Below are 19222 nucleotides of genomic sequence, written 5' to 3'. Positions count from 1 at the left end.
AACAACTCAACAGGGAGAGAAAGATGTTTCAGTGTAGTAGGATGGTAGGGAGTTTGGGGGAAATGGAAAAAGATAGTGTGTGGAGGTAGAGCATGGTCAGGCCTTAGTGTTTTGTGAGCTGGCAGATGGCCGGTGGAGCTGTCTTTATGTGTCACTTCTGCACCTGCTGGTAAGAAGCAGAGGCCTTTGTTGATGGGTTTGCTGGGAGGAATGATGCGTCCTGGTCCAGGTCCCCACTGCATGAACCTGGATGTCAGTCACTAGTACTTTCCTGGAGCATACAACCCGAGAACCCCTCACCCCTTCCTGCTTCACCTGGTCCCTGGTCTGGAGATGGTGTTTTATGAGTGTGTATACCTTTTACAACACTATAATATAATACAGAGATGCTCAGGGACAGCAGAGGTGCTCAGTAGTGTAGGACTTAATATATTTTGTCACTAAACCCAGCTTTAATTTGCAACTTTAAACTATCTAGATAATAAAAAGGTAGATTTCATATGAGTTCATCCTGAAATGCTACTGGACTGCTCCTGCATTTTAGTGTTGAATACTGTAAATCGGGTGTCCAACCCGTGGCCTGCAAGCCACATGTGGCTAAGGATGACAATGAATATGGTCCAACACAAAATCGTAAATTTACTTAAAACATTATGAGATTGTTTCGTGTTGCAATGTATTTAATGTGTGGTTCAAGACAGCTCCTCTTCCAGTGTGGTGCAGAGACGCCAAAAGTTTGGATACCCCTGCTAGCAGGTAAATCATCTTCCAGTGACCCTCAGCTTAGCATCCATGCTGTGCAGCAAAATTGACTTCACCAGGCTGCAGGGGAACTGCTGCCTTGGCCTCTTTCCCCAGACCTCCCACAAACATGTTTCAGTTATTTCTTTCTGCAGAAGAGAGGACTGTAAACATAGTCCATAGGATTTGTTTTGTCTACTCTGTTTGCAAAAGTGTGACCTCAGATAGGATTGCCTTACAGCCCAAGTAACAACTGTCAAGTGGAATAAAATACAAAATAGCAGGGATGGAGATGTCAGAACCCAAATTGCATGCTTTGATTTGAGGCTTAAATACAGGCAAAGTATCTTCCTATCTTCAAATCATCTCCAGTTGAACTCAGTCAGGTCGCAAGCCTCCTCCAACCATGGCTGGCCATGAATCTTAGAAACACAGGATAGGATCCTCTGGGGAAAACTGCTGAACATGCCATAGGAAGAGCCTGGTGCCTAGCCATGATCTGCTGGTGTGTGTGTTTTTCTGGGGGGAGGGGAGGCTTACGTGAGCTAAGGTTCAAATTCTATGTAGAAGTAGCCACCTCTTCCTCTGTCAGATCAACCCTGTGAATTACAGTGAAAAGGAGGCAGTACCTAAAACCATTTCTCTAAGACCTGAGTTGTGGCTGCTGCTCCTACTCAGCCTGTGAGAAAGGGTGGCTAATCTGGGCGCTCAGGCTGGGCAGTCACTTCCTGTTGGCACTGTGGCCAGCCGCCTTGCCTCCATGGGACTGTGGGTCCAGCAAAGCAGCCAGCCACCCAGGCAAACAGGAAGCCACCCAGGCTTTCTTGTGCCTCCTGAAGACCAGTTCCTCTCACCCCACCTCACTTCCATCCAAATAGCATCTTTCTCTCTGGTGGTGTGGCAGCCTCTCCCTGCTCTCCCTCTCCCCACATCTGGCTCTCTAAATTCTATTCACCATGAAGCAGGCCAAATGATGCTTTTACAACAGAACAATCAGTCCTTGCTCAAAATCCTCCACACCCTCCATCTCAAGCACAAAGACAGGGTCCCGACAATGGCAGTGGAGCCTGGCACCATTGGGCCACTCCAGCTTGGGCCTGACCCCAGCCCTGCCCACTTCCTCCAGTCTCCACCACACATGACTCTCGTCCCAGCACACTCCCAGTTCTGGGAAGACACTCTTACCTTCACTACTGCTCTAAAGTCCCCTTTCAAAATAGCAAATTGTATCATATATATTTCAACACAATTTTCAAAGTCTCCTCTGAAAAGCTGGCCTTGACCCCACCCTATCTCAAGCTTTATTTGTCTTTGTGGCCACTTACAGTCTTCTCATTGTGCTTTATTGACTCATTTTACTTTTTCTCTCTCCTGCCTGATGCGTGGGTCACCAGTTCCCAACACCTGCCACTAGAATGGAAGCTTCTTGAGGACAAGCATCATTTTGCTCACTGCTATGTCCACAGTATATGGGACTTGGCTACACATAAAAATCTCCTTTTCTCTCTAGTTCTTCATTCTCTATAACTGCTTTGGGAGCCTTTCACCAGTCTCTCCAAAAACTCACCCCATGAAATTCTACCCACCTGGCCCCTTTCACTCCCTCTTCCCCTCTGCCCACCATCTTTACATTAGGACCATAACAGTTCTGATGTGGCTTTTCTCCATCCTCTTGCATCTCTCTTCCATCTCTCTTCCTTTCTTTTGACCTATTTTTGTCCTTTCTCTTTTTGTTCTGCATTACCAAACATTCAGGAATGGACTAGCAATCTCTGAGGACAGAGCAGGAAATTCTGAATTGGCAAAGCAAGATTTTCTTTAGCAGGTTGGCAGAAAAGGCAGGGATATATATAAAAAAAGGCAGGGATATCTGTGAACACTCACTTGCCACTGAATCTTTTTCCCTGCCACACTGTGGCTGTCCAAATTCAATGTGGTTCATGGGAACTTGTACAAAGGCAGATCCACCACTGATTTGCTGAAAAACCATCATGACCCTAGACTTTTAGGATTCAGGCCCAGTCAGCTAGAGAATACTCTGTGCCTTACTGGAAAATCACAAAGGCCTAGGGCTGTCCTCCTTTAGGGAGACAGCATACTCTGTTCAAGATGTCTAAATGGAGCAGCTCTGCTGACAGTTGCCGGCTGTGGATTATAGAGTGGAGATATAGCCAGTCTAATCACTGGCTACATTTGCTGGCCAGAGACAAGCAAATAGAGAATCCTGCTGGCTACATGACACATTCAACTGAAAACTGTTGAGAGGCCATATACAGACAAGCTAACTTTTTCTTGCTATAAATTGCTTATCATTCCCATAATAAGTAACCCCTGGGACAGAGAGCTATCTGGCTAGTAACTTGTAGGCATAGGCTATAAACTGGACAACCAGACGTGCTCCTTCTTTAATGGTAACTGAACCCAAATGAGGCTTCTGAACCCACACTGGGGAGTTGAGAAGGTACCCTAGACTGCTGGTCAGCAGTGACTCCACAGTAGCTAACAGACCTGGATAGGAAAGCCCCAACTTGAACATATGAAAATCCAGTGTAAACTTGCCTCAGAACAAGGGGGTAGACTCATGATAAGGAAAGAAAGAGGTATCTCATTTGCAGTGATTGGATCTAGGGACTCAAACAGGCTTTCTCAAGTCTCTCCTGTAGCCTCGGCTACCCCACTCTCTGTGTGGGCCACATTCTCTCCAATCACAGCTGGCTTTCTCCTCGGGGTGGGAAAGGTGCCAGCAACACTCTGGATTTATCCTTCTATTCCATCACCTCAAAGGCAAGGTCCCTTCTCTATCTTCAAATAGAAGTCCCAAGGAAGGACTTTTCTGGGCTGTGGCCAGTGATCAAATTGGCTATATCTCCAATCTATAGTCCACAGTTGACTTTCCCATTCCTGAACCAATAATGTGTCATTAATGTGACAATATGAAAGACTGGGATCACATAATTGGGTCATTTTGCTGAGCAGGTCTGAACAACACATATCTTTTATAATCATCACTATGGTCAGTAGCCTCCAAGCTGACCCTCAATGACCCCTGCCCCCTAAGGTCATCCCTGCCACATGGTACCATATCATGGGAGCAGCCCCATGGAGAGTCCACTTGGTGAGGAGCCAGGGGAGGGTTTCACCTTAAAAGCCCATTCTCGCCCTGGCTGGCGTAGCTCAGTGGATTGAGCATGGGCTGCAAACCAGTGTCGTAGGTTCAATTCCCAGTCAGGGTACGTGCCTGGGTTGCAGGCCATGACCCCCAGCAACCACACATTGATGTTTCTCTCTATCTCCCTTTCTTCCCTCTCTAAAAATAAATAAATAAAATATTTTTTAAAAAGCCCATTCTCTAGTGCTAGACAGGCATCAAATGATCGTAGCACTGCCAGTTCAACTGCACCCATGTGAGAGATCCTGAGCAGCTGGAACTAACCAGTCAGCCACTCCTGGATTCCTGTCCCTCAGAAACTGTATGAGATAAGCACTACTTGTTTGAACTTGCTAAGCTTTAGGGTAATTTGTTGCAAAGTAATAGATAGCTGATACAATCAACAGAATAAGTGGCTAAATTGATGAATTTGCTAAGTACTGTCCAGTTATGGAATTAAAATTATGAGAAGAGGTTACAGACCCTGCCCTTTCAAGCTCTCTCCTAAATATCTGTCCAAAGTCCCACACCAGTCTTAAGAAATATTGTGAAGTGTGCAGCTAATTAGTCAAATGCAAATTCCTGTACAGTTTTTGCTAGTAGAAATGGACTTTCATCATTTCAAGAACGAAATCTGTGATTATGACTTCTTGTTGCACGTGTGATGAGTAAAACCCAGTTCACAAGTGATGAGAAGAATAGTTTCCTAAGACAGATCTTTAGTTCAGAACAAAATTTAACAAAATTCAGAGATAAGTTTATTCAAACATTCCACAAGGGAGTGTATATTTTATAGAAGACACCCTAATATTAGGCAAATGCCTAGTTGTAGACCAGGTCATTCAAAGCTGTGTGACTTAGCCTCAGTAGGATGAGCTCACCTTCATGACTACAGTGCAGCAATTATATTGTGCAACAGTCCAAAGGCTTCAAAGGCCAGGGTAAGTGTGGAAGCAACTGAGCTTTAAAAAATGTTTAGAAGTTTAGTTGCTGCCAGGCTGCCTAATTTGGAAAGGAGCAAGTAATTCTTTATTTTGATATTAATAAGGAAGACTCGATCTTAAAACCAAAAAGATCAACCTCTGTCTCTGGACTGCTAAGGTTTTATTCCTATTTTACAGGCAAGGCACCAACAGATGTTCCAAGAGCAGCTTGCCTGAAGCCCTTTAGCTAATATTGAGCAAGGACTCCACCATGCTGAGGAACAGAGGGTGGAGTTCTCAGGATGGGAGTGGAACAGATGCACTCTCTGTTCCTCTCTCCTTAAGGCAGCCCAGGCTGAGAGTGGCCCTTCTACAGCTCCTGAGGCTCGTTTTGTTCATGGATTTTTTAAAAAGATTTTTATTTATTTATTTTTAGACAGGGGAAGGGAGGGAGAGAGAGAAACATCAATGTGTGGTTGCTTCCTGTGTGGCCCCCATTGGGGACCTGGCCTGCAACCCAGGCATGTGCCCTGACTGGGAATCGAACCCGCGACCCTTTGGTTTGTAGTCCGAGCTCAATCCACTGAGCTATGCCAGCCAGGGCAGATTTTTTTTCTTAATAGAGAGGGAGAGAAACATCCACGTGAGATAGGAACATCGATCAACCGCCTCTCGCATGAGCCCCAACCAGGGACCGAACCTACAACACAGGCATGTGCCCTGACCTCGCTTTCTGGGATGACACTCCAACTGAGTCACACCAGTCAGGGCTTGCTAATGGATCTTGAACTGGATCTAGAACAAATGGCATCTGGTATCAGGGTGGCAGTGCAGAGACCTAGGACATGCCCTGAATCAGACTGGGTGTTCACTGTGAGATTGCTTCTCAGACGGTTAAGGGAAGCCACGTTGAAACATCCTGATGAACACAGAGTTCAGAGAGCTGAGGAAGTACAAATTAGTAAACAGAAGTTGCGAAGTTCCAAAAAAATATAGTGGTGACAGAAATGGCTGAAAATGAACTTGATGTCCTGGTGGGAGATGAAGCAGGGCCTGAGAGCCAAGTTAGATACAGTGAGCCAGTTTTCTTCTACAGAGCCTTCTCCTCTAGGTCCAGGGCATGGGGTACCTGAATCTTTCAATCCCTACTGCACAGGAGCCTCTGCTCTGAGCTACTGCAGAGGTGGGACTGAAGCAGGTGGGTTCAGAGTCATGATTTACCACTCACCTGAGTCCTGGGACACAGCCAGCCTTCAAAACATATTTGTTAAATAAATGTTTGAATAAATGAATCAATAGTCTGTTTTCCCAGAACCTCATTTCCCACGGCATCCTAGGAGTAACTCCTGGATTTGAACGCCTTCCTGGTTCACAAGTTGCTTTCACATACTTTAATTGCATTTTATCTTGACAACAACTCTGTGGGAGACCCAAGGCTGATATTAGCCTCACTTGGTAGATAATTATCATCCCCATTTTACTGATGAGAAAATTGTGGCTTGGAGAAGTTAATAACATGCTCTAAGTCATAGGCTGAGAAGGACAGAAGCCAGTGTTCTTTCCCCAGAAGCTGGCCCTCTGCCATCACCCTGCACTGCTTACAAATGAGTCACCAGGCAAAGAGGCTGAAGCACAATAACAATTTTATTTCAAACAATATTGATGGGATTGTATCTTGTACTTTTCCCAAACACATTCAAGTTCGTTAGAGGCTTTGAGGCACAAACCCCCTGAACTGGGTGATGAGGGAACAGGCCTGAGGGTGAGGAGCTTGGTCACTTCCTGTCAGGGAGGCTTTGCACAAGCTTCCATAAGGCACGAGAAACCACTCTGGTAAGTTTGGTTACAGTCACAGGACTGGTCTGTGGAGAGAGTGAGGGCAAGACACAGAGAGCTAGATAGCAGAAAGTGGGTGGGACAATTTAACCAAGAAAAAAAATGGTGGAAAAAAAAGGAAGAAACTGGGGAGAATGGATTGTTTGTGAAGGAAAATTGTAAGAGGACAATTGAAACAAAAAGAAGGACAGTTCAGTTGCGTAACTCAGGGGCAGCTCTCTGCTTAGTGGCTGCTTGCTCAATGAACCACAAATAAAAACCTCTGCAAAAGCAGTGGCTGCCAGAGAGCCCAGGACCAATAATCAGGGTATTTAATTAAACAAACAAAGAAACAAAAAACAATGTCCTCAAACCTTCCCAGTTTCAGGGGGTAGGGAGGGGAAGAATATACTAATCATACATGTTACTTTGTAATACTTAAGGCATAATAGTGAGTGATCCAGAAACCGGTGAGCCCCAGTCTGAAACTCTGTGCCATCACTTCTCAGATGTGACTTTGGACAGATTACTTTGAATGTTTCTGAGTCTGTTCTTCATGTTTAAAATAGATCTTGATAGGAATGTTTGATATGGAGCCAGACACTAGTTTGCACTCAGGAAAATGGTTATTATTATGACTCGTCCTTGGGAATTCAGGGAATACAGAAAAGCACAGAAACAAGTATGTCACCATAACCCTACCTCCATAATACATTCACCTTAGTCTTTGCTTTTCCTGCTCAACAAGCTTTTCAGGTCTCCGCAATCAGCAGTCTCAGAACTAAGCATTCAACCACAGAGCAGAGGTCGGCCTGAAAGGGGTGGGTAACTTCAGGAAGAAGCCGGCCAAGGTCAGGACCCCCCAGGTGCACTGCCTGAGTCTGGGATGAAAACACACTCTTCACTGCTCGTTCCCCAAAAGCAGCGAGTGGACTCTAGTATCCGGGAGGCGATCTTGCCCATCTGGACTGGGAATGACTTTCGGAAACGACTCAGAAGATAGTTGAGAAGATTGTTGTCTACTCAAAATTAAACATCTGTAGGGCGAGATCCCAGACATCTGCCCGAGCTGGGGTTATTCCACACCCTCCTTTTCCACGTCCTTCCTCTTAATCTATCTGCGAGACGTGCCCTCTCCGCGCTCCTCGCTCCAAAACGTGGCAGGGTCGGGATCGTATTCCTATTCCTCGGTCTGCTCACGTACCCTCGGCTTCCTCGCTCCACTCGGTGACCCGACCCTACCTGCAGTCAATCCTTCCCCCCGAGCGGCCCCGCGCCGGGTCGCTATACCTTTCCTCTCGGGCCCGCCAGCCTGCAGCTATACTCGCGGTCCCCAGCACCGGGTGGCACCTCAATAAACCAATGGGAAATCCCAGTCAGACCGGCGCCAGTAGGCCGCACAACTCTGGAAGCCGGATGAAGGAAAGGAAGCCTTTGCGTTGCCAGCCACGCAAGCGCCTCCGCGGTTGCCCGATCGCGCAGACGCACAGAGGAGGCTCCGACTGCGCCGGCGCCGCTTCCGAGCCAACATGGCGGCCGCGTGGCTGCTGTTGCGCACCCTCCGTCAGGGCCAGGGCTCGGGTCCGGACTGGCTGCGGGGCCCCTGCTCGGGCTGGGGCCTAGGGCTCTACGCTGGGGTCGGGAGGAGGTGGCCGTACTTCGTCCACAGGACGCCAGTGGGTGTCGTCGGGGCTGGAGGCCGAGCCTTGCAGGTAATCCCGGTCGCGTAGATGCCGCTCCGGCGGGGTCCGGGAGGAGACCTCGCAGGGGTACAGGCCCCGGCTTGGGTGTTTCCAGCCTATATATTGTGTGTCGATATTTCTTCCCGTCTTCCTTGCGTTTTAAAATTGAAAACACTAAGAGTTTCTCCATTATAAAGCAAAGAAGTATTTTACATTTGGCTCGCAGAGATCTGAGACCGTCAGTTTGAATTCTAGTGCTTTCCGTAGTGGAGTTGGCCATAGAGGTTAGTGGCCGCCTGAGGGATTTGTGTGAGCGAAATACCACGTAGTCGTATTTAACTTTCGTCGTGTAGCTTCAGATGTTATCCACACAAATTCATGGAGCACCCTCTGTATGACGGCTCTGTTCCAGGCCTTGCTAAGGTCGACATTTAATCCTGAAAGCAAACCCTAAAAAGTACTGGTGCGTTTTTGGCTGCTGTTTTTCCCCTACTCTTCACATTTTAGGTGAAATTTATTATTGTTAATACATTTTTACATGACTTGAGGACCAGTTTTAATTGTGATGCGATTCTATATTACTGGCCACTTCCCTGAATCTGAGGGCAACTATTACACTTAAAAGATTTATTTCTTTATTTTTAGACAGAGGGGGAGGGAGAAAGAGAAAAGAAACACCCAGGCGAGAGAAATACATATTGGTTGCCCCTCATACATGCCTCCACCAGGGACAGACTGCACAACCCAGCCATGTTGATTCTTTGTAGGACAACGCTCAACCAACTAAGCCACGCTGGTCAGGGTCAGGGCTTTTTTGCTTTTAATTCTGTTGAGAAGGAACATAATTATCTTTGTTTAGTCTATAAAAATAAAGGCTGAAATAGACAATTTACACATACGTGTGAAATGAAAGCAAATTATCTCGCCAATGGCTATAATAGCAAGAAACTAAGTAAACTAGTTTAAACAGCCTTTGAGGCTGACTTTGAAGAATGATTTGTGTGTGTGTGTGCTATATTTAACACACTGATGTTACTTATTAGTCCCAGTTCACACTCTGTGGCCCTCCCTTATACAATTTCTGAGGTTATTTCTGAGGCAAGATTAGTAGTATTAATTAAATGGGGCAATAATTGTATAGACTGGGAATTTTTATTCTATTGCTAAAGGAAATTGCATGTAATGTGCTCCTCATGAAAGAGCATTGATCAGGGTGTTACTTTTCTCCATAGCAACAGCAGACCAGGAATGAGGTAAGGAAAAAAATTAAAAATAAATAATGAAACAAATGAAGAAATTGCCAATACAGATAAAGTTAAATTGGCCCTTGAGAACATGAAACACCTTCAAATGGGAGAATGCTCATCTTGAAAACAAACTTTGGAAATACAGGCCGGTAAACTGCTGTAGTACCTCGAAGTGTTCTGCAGCGACTGGCTGTCTGGAGACATCAGGAGCAAAGGGTCTGTCACTGAGGCATTTCCAAGCCTCTACTCTTTTCGTACTGCAGGAGAGTTGTGAATCTGGAAGCACAGGATGGTAGCTATTCCTAACCATTCCTTTAGTTCAGTGTTTCTCTGACTTGCTCACTTGCTTTTGATGTTTTTGTATCTTTTTTTTTAAATCCTCACCCAAGCATATGTTTTTAGTGATTTTTAGAGAGAGAGGAAGGGAGAGAAAGATAGAAAGATCAGTGTGAGAAAGAAACATTGATGGGTTGCCTCCCGTAGGCACCCTGACCAGGAACTGCACCCACAACCCTTACCGGGAATCAAACGTTTCACTTTGTGGGATGATGTCCAACCAACTGAGCTACACTGATCAGGGCTTTTTTTCTTTTTTTTTTTTTTAAGACTTTATTTATTTATTTTTAGAGAGGGAAGGGAGGGAGAGAGAAAGAGAGAGAGAAACATCCATGTGCGATTGCTGGGGGCCGTGGCCTACAACCCAGGCATGTGCCCTGACTGGTAATCGAACCTGCGACACTTTGGTTCGCAGCTCGCGCTCAATCCACTGAGCTACACCAGCCAGGGCTTGGCTTTTTTTCTTTTGATGTGACATCAAAACTTTGAAGTAATGATCAGACTATTACTTCACATTTCAGGGCAATATAAACATTACAAATGTATAAATATTTGAGCTTTTAGAAAGATTTTGCATCAGGGAATTAGTTCACATTGCTTTGGTGTGCTATAATGTTGATGCGACTGATCCTGAGTATCATTCTTTTTTTTTTTTTTCCAGAGTTTGCAATTGCGACTGCTAACTCCTACCTTTGAAGGGATCCATGGACTACTATTGAAACAGCATCTAGTCCAGAATCCAGTCAGACTCTGGAAGCTTTTAGGTGTGTATCTACTGAAAGACAGAAGTGATAGGCAAAGGCTGTCCTATTTGTGAATAAATTAGGATAATGTTGCTGGTTTGACACTGACAGGAAAATGAAATTGCTAATAGGAGCATTGGCTTCTATTTATTGTGAGCCCTTAGGTGCTCTGAAATGGAGTTCACAAAAAGGAAGATTGTCCAAGATCAGAACAGGCCATTTTTGCTTATTTTGAAATTAAAACAGATTTTTTTTAGTTATTGATTTTGGAGAAAGGAAGGAAGAGAGAGAGAAACATCACTTTGTTGTTCCACTTATTTATGTATTCATTGATTGCTATGTGTGTGTGTCCTGAATGGAGATCAAACCTGCAACCTTGGTGTATCCAGATGACACTCTGGTCAACTGAGCTACCTGTCCAGGGCCTTCCCCACTCCCCCCGCCCCCCCCAGTTCTGGTGTATAACAATAATTGGGCTGCTTGAAAAAGTGTTGTCATGTTCTCTAGCAAGCTCCAAGAGTACTCTTAAGGTTCTGCAGAGTGGCTTGTATATTTTATATACAGAAGGTAACTAAAAGCAGCCAGGTAATAGTTTACTCTCATAGTAGAGTTGCACTGTTCAGTGAGACTCTACATCCTGCTGTCTTTCTTGACCTTAGGTCAAAGGATCTCAAGAATTGCCATTTGTAATTTTACTCCCCCCTTTATCCAGTTGGAATAGGGAAAAAGTAAAATTTTCTGACTTCCTAATGTACATAAATAGTCTGGTACCCACACATGGTCAAGAAGAGCTGTGACTTGGGGACAGTTTGCACATCTGTTGTCTGTGTTTTCTCATTTAGATCTGCACATGCACCCGGTGGCACACACTTCACCCTTCAGATAGCCTGAACTGTGTCAGGTGGTCATTAAGATAGTTTCACTTGTGATTCTGTTAATGTCTGTGAAGAAAAGTACAACTAAGTCATCTTTTGAGAACCTGTCTCCCCATTTTTAATACTGATTTGTTCAGACCTTAGGTAAGGCAGAACCTTTTGTGTGAGGAGTGTTATGTGATCCTGTCTTGGTGATGGTGAGCCTTGCCTTGCTGCCTTACTGCATGTGCCAAAGCCACTTGTGTCATTCATTTGTTTAAGTTCATTTAAAGTGACTGTACAGGCCCTAGCTGGGTAGGTAAGTAGTTAGAGTGTCGTTCTGATACATAAAGGTTGTGGTTGTGATCCACTGTCAGGGCACCTACAAGAATCAACCAGTAAATACATAAATAAGTGGAACAATTAATCGATGTTTCTTTCTCCCCACCCCACCCCCCACCAAAGATTTTATTTATTTTTAGATGGAGAGGAAGGGAAAGAGAGAAGCGTCAGTGTGTGCTTGCCTCTCAAGCTGCCCCCATTGGGGACCTGGCCCACACTCTAGGCATGTCTCCTGACTGGGAATCGAACAAGCAACCCTTTGGTTCACAGGCTGTCACAGAATCCACTGAGGCACACCAGCCAGGGCATGACCAATGTTTCTTTCTCTCTTACTCTCCCTCTCCCTCCCCCTTCTTCTCTCCCTTTAAAATCAAATTTAAAAAATTAAATAAAAAATTAAAGTGATTGTATGTGTTAAAGGGATTTTTTTCCAACAAACTCATGATACTTTCTCAAATTTATGTTCATAACTAATTTGCATTTTCTCACATTGACTAATTTAAATTACAAAGATACTTCATATGTTGAAGTAGTTTTTTATTCTATGATTTGTAAATACTGTACTATTCTAGATCTAACAGGTTTTAAATAGCTACTGTTTTAATTTGTTTATTCAAGAATATACTCTTCTCGTAAGTGTTCCCTTGTAGTTGCAGATCTTGATTGTTAAATAGTTTCCCAATTCCTTGTAGGTAGCACTTACTATTTTAACACCTCAAGGAGGAAGCGGAAGACTAAGGACCATGATGAGTCCAAGGGGAGGACCCCCGAAGATGATGAAGGTAGGTCTGTTGGATCTTCTGGGAAAATGGCTAGTTTGGTTGTCTTTACTTGTACATTCTAAGCATCAGGAAACCTGTCTTAAAAGTTGGGCAAGCCCAGGCACCTGTGCTCCCCGTGCCCTGAGCAAACCTGCCCTAATCTCTAAATGCCATTGCTGGATCCTTCCTATTGGTCCTTTTAGGGATGCTTCCATCAGCACCTGTGTCCCTCGTCTTCTTCAGAATGCCTAAAGGCACGTGGCATTTCTGTTTTTTTGTGTGTGGAAAAAGTGAATCTTGGATCTACCCTGAAGTCAGAGTTCTGGGGTGGGAGGAAGGTACCAGAACTCCTTGGCTGAACCCAACCCCATATACACCTGGTTAGTGTTTTCACTGCCCCAGGCTTGAGAAGCAGCCCCCAGAGGGGAGGAGGGTACTGTTGTAGGGCCTTGAAGAAAGTAGGAGCTCACTGTCTCATAAGAGGACCACTGTGGTCCTGCGTCAGCCCCCAGCTGCAGTTCACACTGAACTCACTTGCAAATCTTAAATGTCATCTCTACTCTGGAACTGGGACGAGGTGATCATGTAAAGGGTGAGGGAAATAAAAAGCTAAGTCTGAGGTGAGTGGATCCCTAAGGTGCAAGATGGCTGCTAGGAGCTGATGATAATGAGGAGTGAACTGGGGACAGCCTGTGCTAAGGGTGTAGATGTGTGATGAGTACACCAGGCTGGTTTTTATTTGAAAAGAATTGGATTTTGGGGGAAAAACAAAAGAAAACAAAAAAACAGAACAGGTGTTTATTGGACTCCACATCTAAGCTGCTCTTTTATTGTTTTTAGACATTCTTGCAAAGCTGTCTTATTTAACACCAAGCTGTATCTTTTTAAAATTGTAGACCTTTTTAACACTCTGAACAGATGGTTGTGAGTCACAGAATTGCTTTAAATCCCTTTCATGTAGGGTGTGGGAGGAACAACAGTTGATTTGTACACTGTACCACCCAGCCAGAAACAGGGGACTTACTCACAAATTCAGTGTCTTAAATGTATTGAAAATAGACATTTTGATCATATAAAGCCTCTGAAGGATAGATGTGTTGACATGAGCCTCATTCATATCACTGTGTTGTAGTTGAATGACTGTCAGTGTTGTTAATTAGAAAACAAGACTGGCCTCTGGGTAGCGTGGCTCAGTGGATTGAGTGCCAGCCTGTGAACCAAATGGTCACCAGCTTGATACCCCATCGGAGCACATGTCTGGGTTTCAGGAAGGTCCTCAGTAGGAGACACATGAGAGGCAACCACACATTGATGTTTCCCTTTCTTTCTCCCTCCCTTCCCCTATCTCTAAAAATAAATAAATAAAGTTAAAAAAAAGAAGACTGAAAATTAAATATTTGAAGTACATGGTTTCTAAAGAATTGGTACTCACCTGAGAACATAAATTTGTTTTTTCAAAATAAGTGGTAGCCTTTATTTAGCTGTCTTTTGTGAATGTGAGCTTTACATATTAGATACATTACTGTAATCTATTATAACAAGATATGGTATCTCAGATATACCTTCATGTTTTCAAAATGATTACCAGGACAGCCTCACTAGGATTTTTTTAATTGATGATTTTTTTAGAGAGAGACATCAATCTGTTGTTCCACTTATTTATGCATTCATTGGTTGCTTCTTGTATGTGCCCTGACCAGAGATTGAACCTGCAACTGTGGCCTATCAGGATGATGCTCTAGCCACCTGAACTACCTGACTAGGGCCTTAGTAGGTTTCATTTGTGGGGTTTTTTTTCCAACTTTAGAATTTCTTTATTTGTTCTACTGTTCTGTTTTCTCATTTATTTTTTAAGCTGATTTAAAAACCTTTTGAATTCCTCTAAACTGATGGTTGGAGAGGAAGGTGGTGTGTTTGTGGGTGACACCTCCAGGCAGTGCAGAGAGGAGCGGGTGCACACTGGGTTCCAGCTGTGCTCCTGTTCTTAGAAAAGTGACCACATGTGCAGCCTGGGGTGGACCTTTTACCCCAGGCTTTGGGTTGAACCTTACGTCTGTCCCGGGTCCTCTCTGCTCTTTACCTGAGCAGATGAGCATGTTTGTGCATGAAGGAGCACATGGATTGTGGGGAGGACAAAAAAAATGGTTGAAGGTTTGGCTGCTGAGGTAGGTCTAGACCCATGTTGGTCAGAACTGGTGAAGGATTGTGTTTATATTTCTCAGTGGGCATCATTAACGACAAATCTGACAAAATCTAGTTGTTGTGTTGGGAAGGATGGCCCTCACTACACAAATGAGCTAAATAGGGACCTCCTGGTCTGGGACCTCCTTGTTGTAAACACAGGTACTTGACGGGTGTAAGGACTGGGGTAAGTGGGCCATGACCACAGAATCGCCACTTAAATAAAGGCCAGCACCTCTCCTCCATCTCAGCAGAAGAGGTGACTTATCTGATTGGGGATTTAGGAGGAAGGCTGTGGTATTTGTTTGTTTAGGAGGAAGGTAGAAGATATTTGTTTTAATGTGATTAATAACTTACACACGTGTCAAAAGTACTCTACTGATGATGTTCAGAATCTAATCAATGTGGAGTTCCTGAATTCATTACAGCTTGGGTCAGATGTGTTTTCAGTGAAGGGGTCTACTGTGTGGTGGTCCTGGGAAGCTTTTTGACTTAAAAAATGGCTTCACATTATCTGAGCCAGTGAGACTTCTAAATGGAATGTTGGTCACTTTGAATGACTTATGTTTAGTGTTTGTCTCAAATCACTTTGTTGAAAAATAGGCCAAAATGTAGGACCTTTTAGGAGATGAAACACGGCTGTCTCAGTGTTGAGCTTTCCTGGCAAAAGGATGTAAGGCATTGAGGGTGGGCTTGGCTGGCAGCCTGTGTCTAACACTCCTCTGGTCCCTGCTCACAGAGGAGAGGAGGCGCAAGGAGAGGGAGGACCAGATGTACCGAGAACGACTGCGCACCTTGTTTGTCATCGCCGTTGTCATGAGCCTGCTGAATGCACTCAGCACCAGCGGGGGCAACATTTCCTGGAACGACTTTGTCAATGAGATGCTGGCCAAGGGCGAGGTACAGCGGGTCCAGGTGGTGCCCGAGAGCGATGTGGTGGAAGTGTACCTGCACCCTGGAGCCGTGGTATTCGGGCGTCCTGTAAGTGATGGCGAGAGCACACGCTTGAAAAGACCTGGAGACACATGTGTAACCCCCCCTTTCACTCAGTCCTTACCCACCCTATTTTGTTTTTAAACCTTCACCTAAGGACATGCTTGTTGATTTTAGAGAGAAAGGAAGGGAGGGAGAGAGGGAGAGAAATAGCGATGTGGGAGAGAAACATCGATTGGTTGCCTACCATACATGTCCCGACCAGGGACCGAACCTGCAACATAGGCATGTGCCCTGACGAGGGATCAAACCCACAACCTTTCAGCCTCTAGGGTGACATTTTTACCAACTGAGCTACCTGGTCAAGGCCACCCTCATTTTTTTGGTTGTTACATTCATTGAAGGTTTTTGAGTGGTGGCCCACTAAGATGATGCTTGAAATGGGGAGAGGCAGTGTTGTCTTCAGCTAGAAGCTAGTGGGGTCCACAGCTGCCCCAGCCCCAGGAGAGAACCCCCAGTATGGTCAGCACTGGAGAGTGGTATCCTAGCCATAGAAAAGATGGCAGACATTGCAGAGGGGTTGGGAGGGTGAGCATTCATGCTAGGTAGGGAGCTGGCCATCAAAGATGGGGAGAGAGCCCTGGCTGGTGTGGCTTAGTGGGTTGAGCACCAGCCTGTGAACCAAAGGGTTGCTGGCTTGATTCCCAGTCAGGGCACGTGCCTGGGTTGCAGGCCAGGTTTCCAGTGGTAGGCATGTGAGAGGCAAGCACACATTGATGTTTCTCTCCCTCTCTTCCCCTTTCTCTAAAAATAAATAATTAAAAAAAGAAAGATGGGAAGAAACATACCTATTGACAGTGGCCTAGTTGTCTGGCACCGCTGGGAAATGAGGTGGGTGTATGGAAACTGGGCCCCAGAGCTTGACTATGTGAAAACCCTGGGCAAAAAGGAATCACTCCCTCCAATCTCTGATTCCCTTCTCATTCTCCAGTAACCACAGCACCATAGTTAGGCCCAAGAAAGGTAACATTAATACCAGAATATTTTCTTCTTTCTTTCATTCTGGACTGTAAATTCTTTTTTAATTAAAGCATAGTTAACATACAGTATTATATTAGTTTCAGGGCATAACATAGTGATTTGACATTCATATACCTTACAAAGTGATCACCACAAAGAGTACAGTATCCATGTGTCGCTGTACAAAGTTACTGTGCTATTATTGACTGTGTTCCCTATTCTGTACTTTACATTCCCATTACTTAATTATGCTATAATTCCACCTTTTTGCCCATATCCTTCATTTCCCTGCAACTGTCAGTTTTTCTGTATTTATGAGTCTGTTTTGGTGGTTCGTTTAGTTTTTTAGATTCCATGTTTAAGTAAAATGATACAAATCTGTCTTTCTCTGACTTACTTCACTTAGCATAATTCCCTCTGTCCATGTTGCCACAAATGGCAAGGTTTCATTCCTTTTCATGGCTGAATAATATCCTTGTGTGTGGGTGTACACACACATATTCATTTCTTCTTTATTCATTCATCTACTGATGAACATGTGTGTTGTTTTCATATCATGGCTATTGTAAGTATTGCTGCAGTGAATATAGAGTTGCATGTATCTTTTCTAATTAGTGCTTCATTTGGTTCAGATAAGTGCCCAGAAGTGGAATTGCGGGGTCTTCCTTTGTGTACTGTTACAGCCCTTGTTTTAAAGTCTGTCTTGTCTAATAAAAGTATTGCTATCCCAGCTTTTTTTAAATTTCCATTTTCATAAAATGCCTTTCTCCATCCATTTACTTCCAGTCTGTATCTGAAGTGAGTCTCACATAGGCAGCATATGTAAGAGTCTTGGTTTTTTTTTTTATCCATTCAGTCATTCTATGTCTTTCGAAAGAAAAACTTAGTTCATTTACATTTAAAGTAATTATTGATGAATATGTACTTACTGCAATTTTAATTGTTTTCATACTAAATTTATAAGTGGTTGGTCTATGACATTTACTATATTTGCCTTTACTAATGAGATTTTTTTTTTCATATATTTTCTTATTTCTAGTTTTGGCCTTTCCTTTTCCACTTACAGGATTCCCTTTAACATTTCTTATAATGCTGGTTTAGTGGCAGTGAACCTATTAGCTTTTGCTTGTCTGGGAAAATCTTGATCTCTGCTTCAATTCTGAATGATAACCTTACTGGGTAGGGTATTCTGGGTTGTAGAAGTTTCCTCTCATCATGTAGGATATATTGTGACACTCCCTTCTGGCTTGTAAAGTATTTTATTTATTTATTTTGTTTCTTTACTGATTTTGGGGGGGTGGCAGAAAGAAAAACATCTATTTGTCATTCCACTTTTTTATGCATTCATTGGTTGATTCTTGTATGTGCCTTGACTGGGGACCAAACCTACAACCTTGGCGTATCAGTACAAGTCACTAACCAATAGAGCTACATGGCCAGGGCTGGCCTGCAAAGTTTCTGTTGAAAAATCAGCTGTTAGTCTTCTGGGTATTCCCTTGTATGGAACTATTTGTTTTTTTTTCTTGCTGCTTTTAAGTCTTTATTTTTAACTTTTAACAATTTAATAAAAATGTGTCTTGCTGTGGGTTGCTTTGAGTTCACCTTGTTTGGATCTCTCGGTGCTTCTGGGACTTGGATGTCATTTCCTTTGTCAGGATATGGAAGTTTTCAGCCATTGTTTCTTCAAGTAGGTTTTCTGTCCCTTGCTCTCTCTCTCTTCTCCTTCTGGAACCCCTATGATTCAAATATTAGTACTCTTGATGTTGTCACAGAAGTCCCTTATACTATTTTCATTCTTTTTTCTTTTTGATCTTCCAATTGGGTGTTTTTCACTATCTTCTCTTCCTGATTGCTGATCCATTCTTCTGTGTCATCTGATCTGCTGTTTATTCCTTCCAGTGTATTTTTCATTTCAGTTGTTGTATTCTTCAGTTCTGATAGGTTTCCTTTTTTTCTCTTTGTTGAAGTTCTCACTGAGTTTATCCACTTATCTGCAGAGTGTGATGAGCATCTTCATAACTATTTGAATTCTATCTAATAGACAGCTTGCATCCGTTTCATTTAGTTCTTTTTCTAGGGTTTTGTCCTGTTTTTTTGTTTGGCGCATATTCTTTTCTCTCATCTTGCCTGTTTGTGTCTCTGTATTAGGTAGGTCAGTTACATCTCCTGGTCTTGAAAAAGTAGTCTCTTTTAGAAGGTGTCCTATGGAGCCTAGTGGTGGAATCGCCCTTGTCACCAGAGCCAGGTGCTCCAGAAGTGTTCTCTGTGTGTTCTAGTGTGGCCTCCTGTTGTAATTGGGCTGTAGCTCCTATTGACACACTGGTAGGGAAGGCTGATCCTTTTCCCACTGGCTGTGAGGCCTGGCCACAACTGTTGTGGGCTCACTGGTATGTGAGGCAGATATTCAGTGTGATTGGCTGAGAGGCCCAGCGACACTATTGCGGACACACTGCTGTGTGCTGGTGTCAACTGAGGTCACCCACTGAGTGTGGCAAG

General features: G+C 44.0%; 1 protein-coding gene and 1 long non-coding RNA gene across 2 annotated transcripts in view; one reads left to right on the top strand and one right to left on the bottom strand.

The window, feature by feature from the left end:
* Positions 1-6480: 6480 nt before the first annotated feature.
* On the bottom strand, positions 6481-8105 carry LOC123805778. Its single transcript, XR_006783375.1, has 3 exons — positions 7918-8105; positions 7347-7439; positions 6481-6674 (listed from the first exon to the last, which is right to left on the bottom strand). It is a non-coding gene; the product is annotated as an uncharacterized LOC123805778 (long non-coding RNA).
* Positions 8106-8118: 13 nt separating this feature from the next.
* SPG7 (SPG7 matrix AAA peptidase subunit, paraplegin) overlaps positions 8119-19222 on the top strand; it is a 38849-nt gene continuing 27745 nt past the window's right edge. The window contains exons 1-4 of the mRNA XM_045818518.1: positions 8119-8339; positions 10554-10656; positions 12524-12613; positions 15513-15754. Of these exons, the coding sequence (XP_045674474.1) occupies positions 8157-8339; positions 10554-10656; positions 12524-12613; positions 15513-15754 (618 nt within the window). The 5' untranslated portion in view covers positions 8119-8156. The remainder of the gene's footprint in view (positions 8340-10553; positions 10657-12523; positions 12614-15512; positions 15755-19222) is intronic.

Source organism: Phyllostomus hastatus, unplaced genomic scaffold (assembly GCF_019186645.2).
Source record: "Phyllostomus hastatus isolate PE091 unplaced genomic scaffold, TTU_PhHast_1.1 phas_scaffold_345, whole genome shotgun sequence".
Taxonomy (NCBI): Eukaryota; Metazoa; Chordata; class Mammalia; order Chiroptera; family Phyllostomidae; genus Phyllostomus; species Phyllostomus hastatus.
This window is presented reverse-complemented; position numbering and strand designations above follow the sequence as displayed.